At 34.0% G+C, this 22,297-nt stretch overlaps 1 protein-coding gene across 1 annotated transcript; it reads right to left on the bottom strand.

The window, feature by feature from the left end:
• Positions 1-19,860: 19,860 nt before the first annotated feature.
• On the bottom strand, positions 19,861-20,912 carry LOC106974897 (olfactory receptor 2L5-like). The gene has a single exon (XM_015072192.2). It carries the CDS (start codon positions 20,791-20,793, stop codon positions 19,861-19,863), a length of 933 nt encoding a protein of 310 aa, XP_014927678.2. The 5' UTR covers positions 20,794-20,912.
• Between the last annotated feature and the right edge of the window lie 1,385 nt (positions 20,913-22,297).

Genomic DNA, 22,297 nt, shown 5'->3' with positions numbered 1-22,297 from the left:
TCTGCCCATTTTAATTAAATTGTTAGTTTTTAGATGTTGACTTTAATAGATTTTTTTATATATTTTGATACTAACCCTTTATCACATATGTCATTTGCAAATATCTTCTCTCATAATATAGGTTGTCTTTTAGTTGTGTTGATTATTTTCTTCACTGTGCAGAAACTTTTTGTTTTGATGAAGTTGAAGAGTTTATTTTGTTTAGTTGCTTGTTTCACTTGCATCAGTAGACATATTTAGCAAAAATGACACTGCTGGGGCACCTGGATGGCTCAGTCCATTAAGCATCCAACTTTGCCTCATGTCATGAACTCGTCCATGAGTTCAAGCCCTGCATCAGGCTCTGTGCTGACAGCTTGGAGCCTGAAGCCTGCTTCAGATTCTGTGTCTCCCTCTCTATCTGTTCCTCCCCTGATCATGCTCTCTGTCTCTCTCTCTCTCTCTCAAAAATAAGTAAACATTTAAAAATACATTAAAAAAATGACATTGCTAAGGCTGATATCCAAGAGGTTCCTGCCTGTTTTCTCTTCTAGAATTTTAATGATTTCCTGTATCACATTTAGTTCTTTAATACATTTTGAATTTATTTGTGTGTACCATGTAAGAAAGTGGTCCAGTTTCATTCTTATGAATGTAACTGTCCAGTTTTCCCAACACCAATTGTTGAAGTGACTGTCATTGTTCCATTGGACATTCTTTCCTGCTTTGTCAAAGATTAATTGACCATATTTTGTGGTTTCACTTCTGCATTTCTATTCTGTTACATTGACCTGTATGTCTGTTTTTGTAACAGTACTATACTATCTTGATAACTAACACTTGGTAATATAACTTGAAGTCTGAATTATGGAATTGTGATATCTGCAGCTTTGCTTTATTTATTTATTTTTCCCCCAGATTCCTTTAGTCATTAGGGTTTTTTTTTGTGGTTCTATACCAATTTTAGAATTTTTCTAGCTCTGTGAATATTGGTTGTATTTTGATAAGGATTGCATTAAATGTGTAGATTCCTTTGGGTAGTTTAGACATTTTAACATTATTTATTTTCTGGTCCATAAGCATGAAATTCCTTTCCCTTATTTTGTGTCATCTTCAATTCTCTCATCAGTGTTTTATATTTTTCAGAGTACAGGTGTTTCACCTCTTTGGTTAAGTTTGTTCCTATATATATTTTTTGCTTTTGGTGTAATTATAAATGGTTGTGTGCTTTGTGCACTCTGCTGTTTTGTTTTTGCTGATCTATCCTTGAGGCCAGTCATATGCAGAGGCTCTCCTTGCCAGGTGTGAGCAGTGTTTTGTCCCTGGCCTGGATGTGACCAGTTTTACCTTGGTGTGTTTTGGTCTGCTTATGAAGTTAGTTCTGACATCACTTGCACAGACCGGTGGGGGTTCCCCATTGTGTGAGTCTTTTTCTCTCCTCTTTCAGTGTCTGCAATGTCCTTCACTCCCATAGAAAGTCCTGTTGTTCTGTTAAGCTACAGATAATATCTTTGCACCTTCTACTTTCTCTGATGTGGCCTCTTCTCTATATTTAGTTATGGTTTGTTCTGCCAGTATCTGAGTCCTTATATGAGTTGATTACACATATGTGAGTGTTATCTAATTATATCCATGGGAGAAGGCAAGTTTAGGATCCTCCTACTCCACCATTTTCCCTAAAATCCACAGTTAGTTATTTTGAAGAAAAAACAAACAAACAAACAAACACCTCAAGTTCTGTTCCAATAAGGTGAGGCCAAGAGACTCTGAACTCACTTCCTCCCTTCCACAGCAATTCTACAAATATATTTAGAGCAATTCCTCCTGAAGAAATGTGGGCTGAGTGAACAGCATCTACATTTCAGAAAATAGAAAGACCATATACAGAATTGAAAGAGAGTTGGAGACTTGGTGAAAAAAGGAACCTCCCATCCCACAATGCTGTGAAATGCATTCGACGGGGATAATACTAAGGGAACTTAAACTGATTTTTCTGTCCTAGGACACAGAAAATAAACACAACTTATGCAAATAGAATGTAAAATGATGTGGGGCCATCAATCAAAAGATCAGAAAGAATTCTTCGACATGTTTTAAGTGCAAAAGGATGCTTTTATTAAAGTACAGGGACAGGATTCATGGGCAGAAAGACTTGTATTTTGATTGTGAGAAGTGATTGATTATCTACTTTTGCATTATTTTCGTTAAGGATAAGTAACTCTGCAAGGAATTTGAGTGTTCAAAATGAGGTTTATAAGGAGTTTAGAGATCTGGCTATTGTCGAGATAGGGTTATCCTTTATTTTCTAGTAAAACAACAGTTATGAGACCCTTTAGAATTGTCAACGTCTGCATGTCTCAGATGTGCATATGCAGGACCCATTTTGTAAAGTAATTCCTTTTGGTTATATTCATTCTGCCTTTGTTTTCCTCATCCTAAAAGTTTCAGGACTTGAATTTCTACAAATGGCAGAGGAGCTGCTGAAACTCTCTCTGGGATGGAGAGGTTTGTGAGCACCAAGTTTTACATTCTGTTTTCAGCTTAACAACATGGACAGTAGCAAGGTTACCATGTCTTACCCTGCCTGTCAATTAAGTGAGCCATGGCTATTATCAAAAAGACAAAAGATAATAAGTATTGGTCAGAAAGTAGAGAAAAGAGGATTTTTGTACATTGCTGGTAGAAATGTAAATTGTTACAGCCACTATATACAAAACTATGGAGTTCCTAAATTAATCAAAAAATAGAAATAATATATGATTCTGCAACCCCAATTCAAGTTATATATCCAAAGGAAGTAAAATCCATATCTTGAAGAATTAATGCAGTCTTGTGATTATTACAGCGTTATCTGCATTAGCTAAGATATGGGAAGAACCAAAAAGTTAATCAAGGAATAAATAGATAAGAAAATATGGAAAAAGGAAATCCTTACATTTGTAGCAACATAGATGAAACTCTAAGGCATTATGCTAATTACAGTGAGCCATATACATAAATATAAGTGCCCATTTACACTGATAGGTGGAAACTAAAATGGTAAAACTTATAGAAGGAAAATATTAAATGGCAGTATTCAATGTTTGAAAGGAGGAGAAATGTGGGGAGATTTGGGACAAAGGCTATAAAATTTCCATTATACAAGATGAATAAGAGCTGGAGATCTCTTCTATAATGTGAATGTAGTTAACAATACTGTATTGCATGCTTGAAATTTTCTAGGAGGATTAATCTTAAGTGATCTCACCAGGAAACCAAGAAGAAGGAGGAGAAGAGAAGAAGGAGAAGAAAGAAAAGGAGGAAGGAAAGAAAAAGAAAGAAAGAAAGAAAGAAAGAAAGAAAGAAAGAAAGAAAGAGGAAGAAAGAAAGAAGAAAGAAAGAAAGAAAGAAAGAAAGAAAGAAAGAAAGAAAGAAAAGGAAAGAAAACTGTGTAAGTTGATGGATACATTAATTAACTGGTTTGTGGTGATTATTTCACAATGTGTATGTATATCAAAACATCAAATCATACATTTTAAATATATACAATTTTTCTTTATCAAGTATACTTCAATAAATCTGGAAGAAAAAAAAACAAGAGTTAACATAATGTACAAGATAGTGTAACTGGATACTTAACATGTGCTTTGCATAAGTCAACACTGAGCAATAGTGTGACATTTACCATCTTTATTATCACCATTCCAGAAACATCAAGAAAGCTACCATCAAATTATTTTCATCTACACACATGTTATGCCTAGTTTTATCAGGAAAGTATTCCCCACAGTATTCCTATGGATGATTTCCATTTTGTTATCACAAAGTACCTTCAATTTTGAATGTAGATATTATTATTTCACTTGAAGCTTAGTTATATACAAAGTTTAAAGACAAAATGCAAATGTTAATCACAGGAAGCAGTAAAATTAGGCACAATTTGAGTTTAAAAAGTACTGGATAAGGTTTCCAGTATTTCCATGAATACCTAAATTATTTCTAGATGTCCTTTAAATTAAAAAAAAATATATATCTATTTTGATATATATTACATACACATGCTATTGCTCTGAAATGGATAAATTCAGTTTTGCCTTTCTTAAAAGGTCAATTTTATATTTTTGATAAAATTGAGACAAAGAGTCATTTAATTAGAAATAATAGATTCATATAAATTAAAAGAATATATGAGAACTACTAAGTTTCCCCTAGTAATCGTGTAACCACTGTGCCCATGAACAAAAATAACTCACAAAGAAGAGAGTGAAATATAGGCTTTCATTTTAGAAATAAATAAATCACAGGAATAAAAGCAGAGCCTAAGGAACATAGTCAATGATATTGCAATAGCCTTGTATTGGGACAGATGTTGGCTATACTTATGGTGAGCATAGCATATGTATACACTTTTCAAATGTTGTACACCTGAAACTAATGTAATATTGTGTGTCAACTGTAATCAAATAAAAAAAAAACTTAAAAAACATATATACACCCAACAAAAATCCAAGTGAGAAAATGGAAATTCTACTCTGTACAATTGTTACTTAGGATTTTGACTCTCATGTGTTAATTTTGTTCATAATTTTTTTAAGTTTATTTAGTTATTTTGAGAGACAGAGAGAACATGTGAGGGAGGGGAAGAGATGGAGAGGGAGAGAATCCCAAGCAGTCTCCACACTGTCAGCCCAGAGCCTGATGAAGGGCTGGAACCCACAGATTGTGAGATCATGACCTCAGCAAAATTCAATAGTCAGGTGCTTAACTGACTGAGTCACCCAGGTGCCCCATGTGTTAATTTTGTTCTTACATATAATGAGTCACTTATTTATTAAAGATCACCTTAAAATGATAGTCACTTAATGTAAACAGCAATCCAAATTGCCAGAACATTAATGCAATGGAATTAACATATATGTAAACACATCACATGCTCTACTCATGGGGAATATACATCATGTTACACATACAATATTGAAACTTTACCCACTGGCTACCATTCCCCATGTCCAGAGGATTCATCACAGGCTCTCAGCACAAAGCATCTTCTCTTCCTCAATAAATACAATTTATCTTTCAAATGTAATGATTTCTTAAAATATATTGGTATGATTATTGACAAATAAATTATTCTCACATTTGAAATTCCCTTTACATCTATGTATATTATTTTTAGTATATATTTTCTCACACAGAATTATTTTTAAAGTGACCATAAATTGACAAACATGATATCACTTTGTATAGACACCAGTTTTATTTAGCATGAATCCAGGGAGAAGTTCATAGATAATATCTGTTTGAGTTTATTATCAACTTTACTATGTTTCACTGCTATCTTACAATAGATTATCAGGAGTCACACCAATTCTTTCCAATACTGTAAAATCATATAATTTTTAGGTTTAAATAAAGGTTCATTTTTTTAAAGTACACAAGTATTTAAGGAAGTGATTCATTTTGCAATTGTATACACACACACACACACACACACACACACACACATAATCTTTTAAATCCATTTCAATCAAATGAAATGTACTTTTTAAAATAACCTGGTTAGGGAGATACCTTAATATATCAATTGCTTTTTAATTGTTTGTAAATAACATTTCTTACTAATTGTAATAAAATTCTTTCAAGCACTTGGTGAAGAGTTTCATCTCTTATGTGATAAATTAAAATAAATGTACAGTTAGGACATGAGCCTTCTGTTATGTTCCAGTTTTACAACATCACTATATTGAATAGCTGACAGTGATCATACAGTCATTATATGAACAGTTATTTTTATAAGCAGACACCTATGCATACTATTCAGACAAATGTATACATTCATCACTTATCCCAGCACTTTTCATTTTAGATAATTTCGTAAAGACTGAGGAACAACCATGATTGTAGTTCTTCTTTACCTAGACATTAAAGATAAGACTTCTCTTGTGTATGTGTGTTCACTTGGGAAAGTCCAGTGAGACTTGAATAATATAGTTTAAGTCACTAATAGAAGATGGCCTAAGGCCAAGATTTATTTCTTTACAAGTTTTCTGACATGTAGTAAAGATCACTTTAGTGGGGAATCAAAAATATTTTTTCCATATTCTTCCAATATTATTATGTCTTTTAACACATATGGAGTCATATATTTTATATATTGTTATTCCATAATTGCATAAAAATAGCCTGTAAATATATTACTTTCTTTGGCATGTTGGAGGATATTGGCTAGAAAATTTGATACACTATAATGGAATATGATGAATTTAATATAAACAAATATTCAGAAATTCTTATATTATCCCATAATAATTTAGGGTAGATACTGATTTTTGAATTTTTCCAATTCAATTGGAAATTACCATTAAATCATAAAATATATTTTACATTTTAAAATAGGTTATAAAAAGACATACTACTGCTTTTGATAGACTAGTATTTATTAAATATTCAATAATGCATTTTTTAATGCAGATAACCCTTTAAATGTTCTTAGATTTCCTATGGTCTCTAGTAGTTTCACCAGTGATATGTTTATCTTGAGAAGGAGTACTACAATTACTTTAGAGTTTTTTTTAAACTTTTTTCTGTGATAAAATATATATTTAACACAAAATTGTCAATTTTTAACCATTTTTGACTGTACAATTCAGTGAAATTAAGTACATTCACATTTTGTTCAATCATCCTTATGATCCCTTTCTAGAATATTTTCACCATCCCAAACTGAAGCTTCTCATCCTGCAATTCTAACAATTCTTTGTATCAGTTAATTTGCCAATTCTAATTACATCATAAGTGGAAACACACAGTATTTTCCTTTTCTGTCTGACTTGTCTACCTTAGAAAAATGTTCCAATGTTTTTTCTCTTTTATTATTATTATTATTATTATTATTATTATTATTATTTATTTATTTTAAATTCCAATATAGTTAACAGAGTATTATATTATTTTCAGGCATGCAATGTGGTGATTTTACAATTCTATACGTTATTCAGTGCTTATCATGCCAAGTGTACTCCTTAATTTCCATCACCTGCTTCACTCATCCAACCCACATCTCCACTATGGTATTCTATACTTCACAGTCTGTTTCTATGTTTTATCAATTTTTTCCATTTATTTTGTTTCTTAAATTCCACATAGGAGTGAAATCATATGGCATTTATCTTTCTCTGATTGACTTCTTTTGCTAAGCATTATAGTCTCTAGCTCTGCCTATGTTTTACAAATGACAAAATTTATTTTTTATGGCTCTGTAATATTCCATTGTGTATGTATATATGTCACTTCTTCTAATCCATTCATAAGTCGATGGGCATTTGGGATCTTTCTATAATTTAGCTTTTGTATGTAATGCTACTATAAACATTGTGGTACATATATACCTTCAAATAAGTATTTTAGTATTGTTGTGTAAACACCTAGAAGTACAATTGTTGCATCAGAGTGTAGCTGTATTTTTAACATAATGAAGAAACTCTGTATTGTTTTCCAGAGTAGTTGAACCAGTTTACATTTCCAAAAACAGTGCAAGAGTGTTCCCCATTCTCCACATCCTTGCCATCAACTCCTGTTTCTTGTGTTGTTGACTTTAGCCACTCTGACAGTGTAAAGTGATATATTATTGAAGTTTTGATTGTATATCCCTGATGATCAGTGATGTTGAACATCTTTTCATTTTTCTTGGTCATTGGTGTGTCTTCTTTGGGGATATATGTGTTCATGTTTTCTGTTCATTTTTTAATTAAATTTTTAGGTTTTTGGGTGTTGAGTTTTGTAAGTTACATTTTTGGGATACTAACCCTTTATCAGAAATGTCATTTGCAAATATCTTCTCCCATTCTGTATGTCGCCTTCCAGTTGTGCAGATTGTCTCTGTTGTACAGAAGTCTTTGTTTTGATGAAATTCCAATGGTTTATTTTTGCTTTTGTATCCCTTGCCTCAGGAGACATATCTAGTAAGAAGTGGCTAAGGCTGATATCCAAGAGGTTGCTGACTGTATTCTCTTCTAGGATTTTAATGGTTTCCTCTCTCATATATACATATATAGGTTTTTAATCCATTTTGTATTTATTTTGGTGTATAAGAAAGTGGTCTAGTTTCTTTCTTCTGCATGTTTCTTTTCAGTTTTCCCAACACCATTTGCTGAAAAGTCTGTCCCCCGTGCCACCATTGGATATTTATTCTTGCTTTGTCAAAGATTAGTTGTCCATATATTTGTGGTTTCATTTCTGGTTCCTCTATTCTTTTCCATTGACCTGTGTGCCTATTTTTGTGTCAGTACCACACAGTTTCGATCACTAGCACTTTGTAATATAACTTGAAATTTGGAATTGTGATGTCACTAGATTTGCTTTTTTTCTTTTTCAAGATTGTTTTATCTATTCAGAGTGTTTTGTGGTTTCATACCAATTTTAGGAATGTTTTTCCTATCTCTGTGAGAAACTCTGGTGTCATTTTGATAGAGATTGCATTAAATGTGTAGATTACTTTGGGTACTATAGACCTTTTAGTAGTATTTATTCTTCCAAACCATGAGCATTGACTGCCTTTCCATTTCTTAGAGTTATCTTCAGTTTCTTTCATCCTTGTTTTATAGTTCTCAGAGTACAGATCTTTTTCCTCTTTGGTGGGGTTGTCCCTAGGTATTTAAAGGTTTCTGGTGCAATTGTAAATGGGACTGATTCCCTGATTTTTCTTTCTGCTGCATTATTGGTATATACAATGCAACATATTTCTGTACATTAATGGCTTATCCTGTGACTTTGCTGAATTTATGTATTATTTCCAGCATTTTTATAGAGTTTTTTGTGTTCCAAATAGAGTACTGTTTCATGTGCAAACAGTGAAAGTTTTAATTCTTCCTTGCCTATTTTGATGTCTTGTGTTTCTTTGTGTTGTCTGATTTCTGTGGCTAGGAATTTCAATACTACTTTCAATAACAGGGTTAAGAGTGGAAATCCCTGTCTGGTTCCTGAGCATAGAGGAAAAACTCTTAGCATTTCTCCATTGAAGATGATATTAGCTGTGTGTTTTTAATAAATGTTTTTTATTATGTTGAGTTTTGGTCCCTCTATCCTAACTTTATTTTTTTTAAATCAAGAATGGATGTTGTACTTTGTCAAATGCTTTTTCTTCATCTATTGAAATTATCATATGGTTCAAATCATTTTTTTATTAATGTGGTGGATCATATTGATTGATTTGGGAATATTGAACGATGCTTGAAAACCAAGAATAAATCCCACTTGATCCTGGTGAATAATTCTTCGAATATACTGTTGTATTCAATTTTATGTTATTCTATTGAGAATTTTTGCATCCATATTCATCAGGGGTATTGATGTATAGTTCACTTTATTAGTGGAGTCTTTGTCTGCTTTTTGCTACTAGGTTAATGCTGGCCTCATAAATGAATTTGGAAGATTTCCTTTCTTTTTTATTTTTTGGAATAATTTGAGAAGAATAGATAATTAGCTTTTCTTCAAATGTTTGGTAGAATTCTCCCGTGAAGCCACCTGGCCTGGACTTTTGTTTTTTGGGTGATTTTTTATTACTTATTCAATTTATTTGCTGGTTATCAGCTTGTTCAAATTTTCTATTCCTTCCTGCTTCAGTTTTTCTTTTCTTAAGATTTATTTATTTTTGAGAGAGAGCACAAGGCAGGAAGAGGCAGAGAGAGAGGGGTACAGAAGATCCAAAGGGGCCTCTGTGTTGACAGCAGAAGCACCATGCAGTGCTTGAAGTCACAAACCATGAGATCATTGCTTGAGCTACAGACACACAACTGACTAAGCCACCCAGGTGTCCCCCTGTTTCAATTTTGATAGTTTATATGTTTCTAGGAAATTATCCATTTCTTCCAGGTTGTTTGATTTGTTGGCATATAGTTCTTGATAATACTCTCTTATAATTGTTTTTATTTCTATGGTATTGTTTATTTTTTCTCCTCTTGAATTTGTGATTTTATTTATTTTGGTCTGTTTTCCTTTCTATTTGATAAGTGTAGCTATGTGCTTATCAATTTTATTAATTTTTACAAAGAACCAACTGCTGCTAAAATTTATCTGTTCTGTTGTTGTTGTTGTTTAGTTTCTATTTCATTTCTTTCTGTTCTAATCTTTATTATTTTCCTCCTGTTGACTTCAAGCTTCATTTTTTGTCCTCTTTCTATATCTTCTAGGTGTAACATTAGGTCTTTATTTGAAAATCTTGTTTCTTAAAGTAGGCCTGTATGACTGTTTCCATCTTACTTAGGACCACTATTGCTCTGCCACCATTGCTTGGAACCTTGTGTTTTAATTTTCATTTATTCCCAAGCATTTTTTAAAAATTTCCTCTTTGATTTCCTAGTTTAACCATTCATTGTTTAGTAGCAATGTGTTCAACCTCCTAGTATTTGTGGTCTTTGCAAATTTTTTCTTACAGTTCACTTGAATTTTGATAGTGTTGTGGCAGGAAAATATGCATGGTAGGATATAGATCCTTTTGTACTTCTTGAGGACTATTTGTAACTTAATATGTGGTCTGTTGTGGGTAATATACCACGTGAACTTGAAAAGAATATGTATTCTGCTGTTTCAGGATAAAATGTAAATTTATCTCTTAAGTCTCTCTGGTCCAGTGTATCATTTAAAGCCATTGGTTCCTTGTTGATTTTCTGCTTAGATGATCTGTTCATTGAGTTAAGTGTGGTGGTATAATTCCCCACTATTACTGTATTATTATCAATAAGTTCCTTTATGCTTGTTATTATCTGTTTATATATTTGGGTGCTTCCATCTTGGTGCATAAATATTTTCAATTGTTAGATCTTCTTGTTGAATGTTCCCATTTATGGGTATATAGTGCCTTATTTTGATTCTTGTTACAGTCTTTGTTTTATGGGCTAGTATGTCTGATATAAGAATTGTTACTCTGACTTTCCTTTGACATTCATTTGCATGATAAATATTTCTCCATCTTCTCACTTTCAATCTTCAGGTGTATTTAGGTCTAAAATGAGTCTCTTACAGGAAGCAAATGTATGGACTTCCTCCCCCCATTCTGACACTTAATGTATTTTGATTTAGATTAATTATTGATAGTATGTATTCAGTGCCATTTTATTACTTGTTTTGTCATTGTATCTGGAGATGCTCAATGTTCTTTCCTTGTCTTTGTACTTTTGGTCTTTCCTTTCCACTCAAAGAGTTCCCTTAATGTATCTTGCAGGTCTGGTGCAGTGGTTATAAACTCCTTTAGCTTTTGTTTATCTGGGAGCATCTTTATCTTCCCTTCTATTCTGAACTACAGCTTTGCTGGATAGAATATTCTTGGCTGCAGATTTTTCTCATTCAGCATTTGAATACATCATGCCACTTCTTTCTGGCTTGCCAAATTCCTTTCAAATATCTGCAGCTACCCTTATGGGTCCACCCTTATAAGCTAAGGATTTCTTTTGTCTTGCTCTTTTTAGAATTTTTTATTACTACTTTTTTTTCAAATTTAATTGTCATATGTCTTTGTGTGGGCCTATGTTTGTTCTTGTTGTTTTTTTTATTTTTTTGAGGAGTTCTCTGTGCCTTATTGATATAGATGTCTCTTTCAATCCCCCATTAGGGTAGTTTTCATCTATTATTTCTTCAAACAGATTTTCAACCCCTATTTCTCTCTTTTTCTTCTGGAACTACCATATTAAGATGGTTATTATTTTTGATAAATCACTGAGTTCCCTATGTCTATAGTCGTGTTCCTTAATTCTTCTTCCTCTCTTTTGTTCAGTTTAATTTTTCCACTATTTTGTCTTCTGTATCACTTATTCATTCCTCTGCTTCTTCCAGCCTTGTGTTCATTGCATCAAATTGTTTCCATTCTCAGTTATTGCATTTTTCATTTCTGACTTACACTTTTTTAACTATTTTATCTCTAACCAAGCGAGTATCCTTTTGATCATTGCTTTAAAGCTTCCATTAGGTATGTTACTATTATCTGTTTCACTAAAATCTCTAGGTGTGGACTTATCTTGTTCTTTCATTTGGAATGAACTCTTCCTTCTTGGCATTTTGTATATGGCTTTAGAAAAGCCAGTTATGTTTCCTGTTACTGAAAGTAATGGCTTTATGAAAAGAGGTCACATAGGGTCCAGGACCTGACACTTTGGGGAGTGTCTCTGGTGTATGCTGCATGCACTCTGCTGCTGTGTTTTGGTTGCTCTGTCCTTCAGGCCAGTTATCTGCAGATGTTTTTCTTGCTTGATGTGGGAAGTTTGTGGTTCCTGGCCTGAACGTGGTGAGTTTTAATTAGATGTGCTCTGGTCTGCATGTGAAGGAAACCTGACACCACTTCCATCAGAAGTGAGGCCCCACAGAACTTTTGTAAGAATTGTGCTGTGGGCAGGGTTGTGTGGTGGTCTTCCAGGGAAGTGTTCCACTGTGCTGAGGCTAAGGCAAGCTTGACTGAGTAGGGTATTTATGCCACAGCATAGAGCTGTGGCATTGATGTAAGCAAGACAGGCAGCTTGTGTGGACTCAGCACTACTTCTCACAAGTGGCTCTGTATTTATGCTGAGGATCAGGGGAGACAAGTGACACTGACCAGGTCCTTGTAACCACAAAGGAATTTCCAGGAACACTATCTTTCAGTGACTTCCTCTAAGAAGAGGAAATTATCTCCCCCCCCCAACACACCCTTGTGCTCAAGGTTTTTGTCAGGTGACTGTTTTCACATTCCCTGCTTTCTATTCGGGAGTAGGTAGCACCCACAGGGCTCTATTCCAGCCAAACACACTGTCATTTAAAACTCCAGTCTTGATGAGGTCCCAATAGTTCATGTTTGATTTTATTTCCCTTGTCTCCAGAGACATGTCAAGTGAGAAGTTGCTGCACCTGAGCTCAGAAAGGTTACATCCTGTCTTCTCCTATAGGATTTTGATGGTCTCCTATCTCATATTTAGGTCTGTCTTCCATTTGAATTTACTTTTGTGTATGGTATAAGGAAATGGTCCAGCTTCATTCTTCTGCATGTTGCTGTATGGTTCTCCCAGCACCATTTGTTAAAGACTGTATTTTTCCATTAGATATTCTTTCCTGCATTGTCAAAGATTTGGCCATATATTTGTGTGTCCATTTCTGGGTTCTCTTTTGGATTCCATTGGTCTATATGTCTATATGGTATTGTGCCAATACCATACTGTCTTGCTGATTATAGCTTTGTAATACACACAAAATTCTGGATTTTGATGCTTACAGGTTTGTTTTTCTTTAACTACATTACTTTGGCTCTTTAGGGTCTTTTGTGGTTCCATACAACTTTTAGGATTGTTTTTTGTTTGTTTGTTTGTTTGTTTGTTTGTTTGTTTGTTTTAATCTATGTGAAGAATGATGGTGCTATTTTGGTTGGGATTGCATTGAAAGTGTAGATTGCTTTAGGTAGTATGGACATTTTAACAATATTTGTTTTTCTAATCCATGAGCATGGAATGTTTTTACACCTTATCAAGATAAATAGATTCCGCACAGCAAAGGAAACAGTCAACAAAACTAAAAGGCAACTGACAGAATGGGAGAAGATATTTGTAAATGCCATTTTGGATAAAGGGTTAGTATCCAAAATCTATAAAAAAATTTACCAAACTAAACACCCTAAAGACAAATAATCCAGTGAAGAAATGGGCAGAAGTCATGAATAGACACTTTTCCAAAGAAGACATTCAGATGGCAAACAGACACCTGTAAAGATGCTCAACATCACTCATCATCATGGAAATACAAATCAAACTACAATGATATACCACTTCACATGGTCATAGTGGCTAAAATTAAGAACTTAGGAAATAATGGACGTTGGCAACGATATGGAGAAAGGAGATCCATTTTGCTCTGTTGGTGGGAATGCAAACTGGTGCAGCCACTCTGGAAAACAGTGTGAAGCTTCCTCAAAAAATTAAAAATATAATTACCTTATAACCCAGAAATAACACTACTGGGAATTTATCCAAAGGATACAGGAGTGCTGATTTGTATCCCAATATTTACAGATAGATAGATAAATAGATATCAAATGGAATACTACTTGGTGACCAGAAAGAATGAAATCTTGCCATTTGCATCAACATGGATAGAACTGGAGGGTATTATGCTAAGTGAAATAAGTCAGCCAGAAAAAGACAGATATCATATGATTTCACTCATACATGGGATTTACGGAGCTTAACAGAGGGCCATAGGGGAAGGGAAGGAAAAATAAGTTATAAACAGAGAGGGTGGAAAACCCTAAAAGATTCTCAAATACATGAACAAACTGAAGGTTGATAGGGGTGGGGAGTTGAGGGGAGTTGAGGGGTGAGGGAGATAGGTGATGGGCATTTATGAGGGCACATTTTGGGATGAGCACTGGGTGTTCTATGTAAAGTGATGAATCATAGGATTCTATTACTGACTCCAATACTGTCCTATATGTTATCTCATTTGACAATAAATTTTAAAAAATAAAATAAGTAAAAATAAATAAAACTTAAAACAAAACAAAAAACCCTCCAGTCTTTAATAAGTCCCACTAGTTGCAAGAACTCACAAAAATCAGCCCCTCTGGTTTTCCCACCCAGTGGCTTGTGGGAAATATTCTCCCCAGTGTGCTCCTGTCTCTCACCTTTCACTGCAATCAGGGCTCCAACCCCTCTGCAGAACCTGTGATCCCTTTCCCCAACAAACCACATTTTCACACTTCCTTTCTTTTTCCATGTGGCTTCTGCTTTCCCTTTAGTTGTGGAGTTTGATCTGTCAGCCTTCAGAATGATTTCCAGGGTATTTACAATGATTTGATAGCTATCTAGTTTTCTTTAATGGGAGGACATGGGCCTTGGTTTTTCTTACCATTTTTCCATCTTTCAGCCCCATTCTCTCCTTCAATTTTTAAGACAGAAATTTGCAGAATACAGAATGCTAGGTTATTGTTGTTGTTTTGTTTTGTTTTCCTCTCTCAACACACTAAATATTTCATTTAACTCTTTTCTGTTTAAATGTTTTCTGAGAAATCAGAAGTAATTTTTAGCTTTGGTCCTCTTTATGTAATATGTCCCTTCCCAAACTTCTTTAATGACTTTTTCTTTACCTTTACTTTTTGTAATTTGAAAATGATAAGCCCAAGTTTATTAGTTCTCTCACTTTTTCCTTTCCTTCTTTCCTTTCCTTTCCTCTTTCTTTCTTTCTTTCTTTCTTTCTTTCTTTCTTTCTTTCCTTCTTTCTATGGTTGTGTGTTTTGTTTGTTTTGTTTTGCCTTGCATTTCTCCTGCTTGCCATTCTCTCTGCTTCCCTGATCCTTGGTTAGCCTTCACACATATATTATTTTTTCCTTGTTTTTTTTTCTTCCCATTTTGGTATTGTCATTATGCATGCGTTACACATTTTGTAATGTCACAGTCTTGAGTAATCTGGGTTTTGATGTTGTTTGTTTAGTTTTTGAACATTATATTGATACATAATCTAGCTCAGAGATTCTTCCTCCATCCATGTGTAGTCTAGTAATAAGCCCCTCTCATTCATTATTTTTTTCAAATAGAAAAAAGATTTATTTATTTTTTGAGAGAGAGAGAGAGACAGCAAGCAGAGGAGGTGGAGAGAGACAGAGGCAGAGACACAGATAGAAACAGAGAGACAGAGAATCCCAAGCAGGCTGTGCATTGTCAATGCAGAGCCCAACTCGGGCTCAATCTCACAAACTACAAATCATGATCTGAGCTGAAATTAAGAGTTGGACACTTAAGTGACTAAGCCATCCAGGTGCTCCTCATTCATTCTTTACATTTGTTACTGTGTTGTTTCTTTTTAAATACCTATAATTTTTTTTTTAGTATTTCCATACTTCTTACATTGGCCATCTGCTTTTGAATGCAGTCCACTTTATCTGTTACAAACCTTAGCATCTTAATCATAGTTTGTTTTTGTTTTTGTTTTAATTCCTGGTTTGCATGATGAGGTACCACCCCACACCTCTCAAGTGTCTAAAATTAACAACGTACGAAACAATAGATGTTGACAAAGATGGAGAGAAAAAGGAACCTTCATATACTGTTACTGGGAATGTGAACTGATGCATTTGTAATACCACTTGCCATTTGCAAAACACTAATGGAGCTAGAGTATATTAGTCAAGGAAAAACAAGTCAGTCATAAAAAGATAAATACCAAATGATTTCATTCATATGTGGAATTTAAGAAACAAAACAGATGAACATAGGCAAATGGGAAAAAAGTGAGGGAGGCAAATCATAAGACACTCTTCAACTATAAAGAACAAAATGTCAGGTGCTGGAAGGGAGGTGAGTGGTGTGTAGGCTACATGGGTGATGGGTATTAAGGAGGACACTTGATGTGATGAGGACTATATGTTGCATATAAGTGATGAATCACTAAATTCTACTCCTGAAACCAATATTTCACTACATGGTAAATAACTGGAATTTAAGTAAAAACTTAAATAAAAAATAGGATTCTTGGTTTAATAATTCTAACATCTCTGCCACATATAATTCTGATTTTTGTTCTGCCTCTTCCCAATTTTATTTCCTTCTAGAGTGTTTTGTAATTTTTTTGATGGGGAGAGATTATGCAACCATTAAAATAAATGGTATATAAAGCCCTTTAGTTATTTCATGGTGAGGTAGGTATGTGGGGGAGGAGACAACATTTGATACTCTTATGATCTGTCTTTAACTTTTAATAAGCTTGTGTTTCAGGACTGTGAAATTCACAAATATTTCTCACCTTGCCTCTTCATGGGGGGAAATATGTGTACTTAAGGTGGAGTTGGCTGTTTTTCTTCTCCCATGTGGAAGGCTTCTTGGTGTTGGGGTATTTTTATTTCCAAGGGTCAAGATGTGATATTAACCCATGTTAGGGCAAGTTAATATGTTAGGCTTCAGTTAACAGTTTCTGCTGAGGGCACAACTTGGTAAAACTAACAGTGTTCTGGAGTATTTATTTTTTTCTTGTTTTCCTTCTCCCTGCTGGAAGCTTTAGTAATTTTCCCCCTAGGATTTACTGTGGGAACCTGACCTCTAAAACCATAGGGACTCTTTATTTCAGGATTCTTCTGGAGATTTTAACCTTCAGAGTTTTCTACAATAAGACTTTAGCAATGAATCAATTATAGTTCAGGTTGTCTTGTTTCAACATTGGTTCATGCTCTTATATCTGCTCTAATGAGTCATTGCTACAGTAAGATATGGAGCTCTATATTCACCTGACAATATATCTAATCTTTTTTTTAAACTTTTATTTATTATTGAGAGACAGAGAGAGAGACAAAGCATGAGCATGGGAGGAACAGAGAGAGGAGGAGACACAGAATCAGAAGCAGGCTCCAGGCTTTGAGTTGTTAGCACAGGAGCCTGATGCTGGGCTCGAACTCACAAACCCAGTGAGATCATGACTTGAGCCAAAGTCAAACGCTCAATCAACTGAGCCACCTAGGTGCCCCAAAAATATCTCTAATCTTAAGGCCCATGGTTTCTCCTATATTTTTCTTTAACTTTAATTTTTTTTTCAATGTTCCATTTATTTTTGAGAGACACGGAGAGAGACAGAGGGAGAGACAGAGAGAGAGGGGACACGGAATCCAAAGCAGGCTCCAGGCTCTGAGCTGTCAGCACAGAGTCCAATGTGGGGCTCAAACTCGTGAACCATGAACTCATGACCTGAGTTGAAGTCTGACACTCAACCGACAGAGGCACCCATGTGCCCCTTTTCTTCTTTACCTTTTGGACATAAACAGAGTTCTCAATATTTAATTCTGTTTACATTTTTACTTGGCAAAATAACAAGTGATTCCCAGATTTATTATGGGAAGAACGAAAAACCAGATGTCTGAATATATTGAAAATTTCTACCAAGAGTATTACTGAACATTTTTGGGCAGTAAATATTTGGAATTCTAGGCTATGAAAAGTTAAAGTTTTATTTTTGCATAGCTGAAAATAAAAACTTGTTTTTGAACGTAAGAGCAGACTATCCCTGGTGTACTCAGGCGATTGGGAATATTTATTCTTTACAGCATGAAACACATGTGTGCAGCAAAATGAGGAAAACATTTTATTAGGTGTGTGGATATGGTTGTACTAATATAAATTTCTATAGGAAATAAAGACATTTTAGTTCATAACTCATAACTACCCAAAATATATATGGGGATTTAAGTTCACAATTCTGAAGAATTTTAGCATAAGATACAATGGAACCTGTTGGTGTGATTTCAGGGCAGAATTATCCTTAGCAAACCACAACAACCATGGGTGAATACCAGATAATAGACATAGTGAGATAGGTCTGTGTTCAATCAGAGAAGTACTGAATCCTGATCAGCCCATAAAACTCAGATAATACAGGGATCCTAAAATACCTCTGTGCTTCCTGAACAGTGTAGAGAAGGTGTGGATGCATACTTCTCCAATGATGCAAAAACGGTGAGAATGGCATGGCACCATGGCATTCAGTGTATTCTATAAGATGAGGGGAATAAGGAACCCCGGACCAGAAATAAATCCATGAATATATGGTCAACTAATTTACAACAAAGAAGCTAAGAATGTACTATGGAGAAAAGACAGACTATTCAAAAAATGAATATTCTATATAATTCGTAGTTGGGAAAACTGGATGGCCACATGCAAAAAAAAATTACATTACAACATTATCTTAAACCATACACACAAAAAATAGTTTAAAATGGATTAAACACAAATGTAAGGACTGACACGATAAAATTTCTGGAAAAAATAAGTGGTTACCTTCTAGACAGATATATATATATGTATGTATATATATATATATTTGAATCTTACACTAAAGACAAAAAGAACAAAAGTAAAAATAATCAAGTGAGACTATTTCAAAGAAAATCACAGCAAAGAGAACCATCAACAATATTAAAAGACATACTACTGAATAGGGAAAAGTATACTTTCAAGTCATATGTGTGAAAAGGGGCTGGTATATAAAATATAAAAAGAAAACATATAATTCAATAGTAAGAAAAAATGAGTAAAAAATTGGCTGAGTTTCGAATAGAGGTCATTTTCTGAAGAATATTCAGATGGACACAGATTTAAAAAAATGATCAATGTCATTAATTATCATAGAATGCAAATACACCACAATGATCTATCACCTTACATATTTAAAACAGCTATTATCAAAAAGACAGGGAATAAGAAGTGCTGGTGAGGATGTGGGAAAATGGGAATCTCTTCACTGTTGGTGGAATGTAAACAGGTACAGCCATCATGGAGGAAAGTATGGAAGTCCCTCATTACATTAAAAATGAAACTACCATATTATCCAGAAATTCCACTGCTGGATATTTTTCCAAAAATACAAAAACACTATTTGGAAAAGATATGATAATCTGTATGTCAATTGCAGTATTATACACAATAGCTAAGAAGCTAAGATAGGGAAACAACCTACATATCCTAAGTATCTGTTGATGTGTGTGTGTGTGTGTGTGTATGTATGTATATATTATACGTATATACATATATATTATAATATATATTATAAATGTTATAATATTTCTTGTTCTTTTGTCCCATTTTATCTATTTGGGGACATTTGCTAAACATATTAGAACTAGTATAATGGATAATACATCTAGTTGGACTGTTTTGAATGTCATTTCAATGTATTAATAAAATCTTATTACCCACAAATTAAGGGAAAATATATGCACTTACATTTATTGAAAAATTACCACGAATATAAAGTGATTGGGAATATAAATTTTTTAAAATCTCAATTATCCTACTTTTCTAGATTAATATCATCTTTGTCTGGAATCTTGGAATGACATTGTTCCTTATGAGTGTAAAAGGTGAAAATGATGTATTTCTAAAGCAGCAGGATTAATGACAACTTTGTCGACACTTATACAGAGCAGATCCTCTGAATCACTCTTCTCAGGGCTCCCATCACCTCCTTGTTTCTCAGGCTGTAAATGATGGGGTTGAGCATTGGGGTCAGGATCGTGTAGAAGACGGCCAGAATTTTGTCCTCTGTTGGAGTTCTCAGCGATCTTGGGCGTAGGTAAGTGTAAGCAAAGGGTGCATAGTAGAAAGTCACCACAGTGAGGTGTGTGCTACAGGTGGAATAGGCCTTCTTCCTCCCTTCTGTTGAGTGCATGCGGCAGATGGTGAGGAGAACTCGGCCATAGGAACACGCAATGCCAATGAAAGGTAACACAAGGAAGAGTGTGGTGCTCACAAACACCGTGTACTCATAGACCCAGGTGTCCATGCAGGCCAGTGTCAACATGGCCGGGAGATCACAGAAGAAATGATTGATGGTTCTGGATCTACAATAAGGGATATGGAGGGCATATACATTGTGGGCACAGGAGTTGATCGAGCTCATTATCCAAGATCCTGTAATCATCAACACAAGTACTCTTTTTCTCATATGAATGACATAGTGAAGAGGAAAGCAAATGGCCACATAACGATCATAAGCCATACAGGCTAACAGTAATCCTTCTGCACCAGCTAATGTAATGAAGAAGAAACTCTGAACTCCACACCCAATGAAAGAAATCGACTTATTTCCAAAGAGATAATTGGACGCCAACTTGGGGACAATGGTGGAGATGTAGTTCAGGTCCATGAGGGAGAGCTGACTAAGTAGAAAGTACATGGGTGTGTGGAGATGAGTGTCCAGGAGGATGACGATGATCATGGACATGTTGCCAAAAAGAGCCATTAAGAAAATGAGAACAATGAAAATGAAGGAAAACAGGCCAATTTCTGATGGTGGGAATAATCCCAATAAGAAAAAATCAGTAGAAGTTTGGTTATTATTTTCCATGGGACATTAATTTAGCTTTCCCTAAAGAGAAACACATATTACATACAAAAAAATTAGCTTTTATTAATTCCTTTTTTTGTTCCAAACTGATTTACTAATGAAACATTGTAACTCTTTAAAAAAACTTAACACATATTCTAATAAAACAAACCTGCCAGTTTTTGCCTCATAGATAAAATCTTTATAGGAAATGCATATATATACAAAATATTTCATAAAAATCTGTATCTCTAAGAATAATATATTTCTGTAATGATTTTATTGAAATATATATATATATTATTTTTCTATATACATTTAGATATTAATCAACATCAGAACTTATACATTTTATATATGCACTGTTAATCAATGTAAATGCATACCTTACACACCATATTTAATACATTTTATTACTCTTAGACAATTATTTTTTCTTATAGTCAAGCACTAATAATTCTGAAAATAAATTAGCCTATCAGTTCATGCTAACAAATACATACCTTTTTTTTTTTTTTTTTTTAGTTTTCTCCAAAAAGCTTGCCAAATCAAGCTTTGTAGATCCTAAGTATCATTATCTGATGATGGAGTGGTGGAGGGAAAAGTTTGATGATATAGGGATGGGTAAGATTTCATCCACAGTGGCCTAATTTACAAATCATGGTCTGGTATTTGGGATTTAAGAATCAAGCATTAGAAGATAAGCATATTGTTTAAAATATATAGGAATTATTGGAAAAAATTGTAAAATAATTTGAAGTATTAGCTTTGGGTTTCAAGAGGAGTGGGTTATGGGACCATCATTCAACTCTGTGGTTTGTTGATGCCATGCCCATACATTATTTGTATAAAATATTAAAGTGATATAAAAGTTATTTCAGTTCCTAATTTACATAGTAAAATTAGTGCAGATGTGAATCTCCAAATCCACTATGAAGTACTTGCAGCAGGGTTAGGGTCTATGTGAAACAACTGATTTTCAATTATTGTGTGCTTACTGTCAACATGCAAAGGAAATACTGGGAAAGCTAGCTTTGTTTATAAGGTGGCATTTGGATAGGCATGAGGAGAGCATATTAAACTGATATCATGGGCTATAATTTGTATTAGTAGTTTCAATTATCAACCATATTGAAAATGTAATAATTGTAATTACCAAGGACATTAACATTGTTACTACTTCTATCATTTGTATTTATACAGGGCCAGTTATGACAAACATTCCATGAGGTAGTTAGTATTATTTCTGTTTAATCATGAGAAAAAAACAACACAGAACAGAATAATGAATGGGAAATCAGGTTTGTTCTTTGATGTCATGTCACATGACTGCTAAGGCAGCGATTTTGATTATCTATGTTCCTCTGTTCTTACATGCTAAATAACTTGGCATGTGATATCATTGAAAGAAGCTTTGCATCTGACACGAAAGCCACCATAGCTATTAATATCTGTTTCAAGATCTAAAGTAAATAAATATAATTTTTAGGTGAAATTAATTAGATTATTTCCCTTTTATTTTGAT

The sequence above is a fragment of the Acinonyx jubatus genome, chromosome A1, assembly GCF_027475565.1.
Source record: "Acinonyx jubatus isolate Ajub_Pintada_27869175 chromosome A1, VMU_Ajub_asm_v1.0, whole genome shotgun sequence".
NCBI classification, from domain to species: domain Eukaryota; kingdom Metazoa; phylum Chordata; class Mammalia; order Carnivora; family Felidae; genus Acinonyx; species Acinonyx jubatus.
The sequence above is the reverse complement of the archived record's forward strand: the minus strand, read 5'-3'. Positions and strand labels throughout refer to the sequence as shown.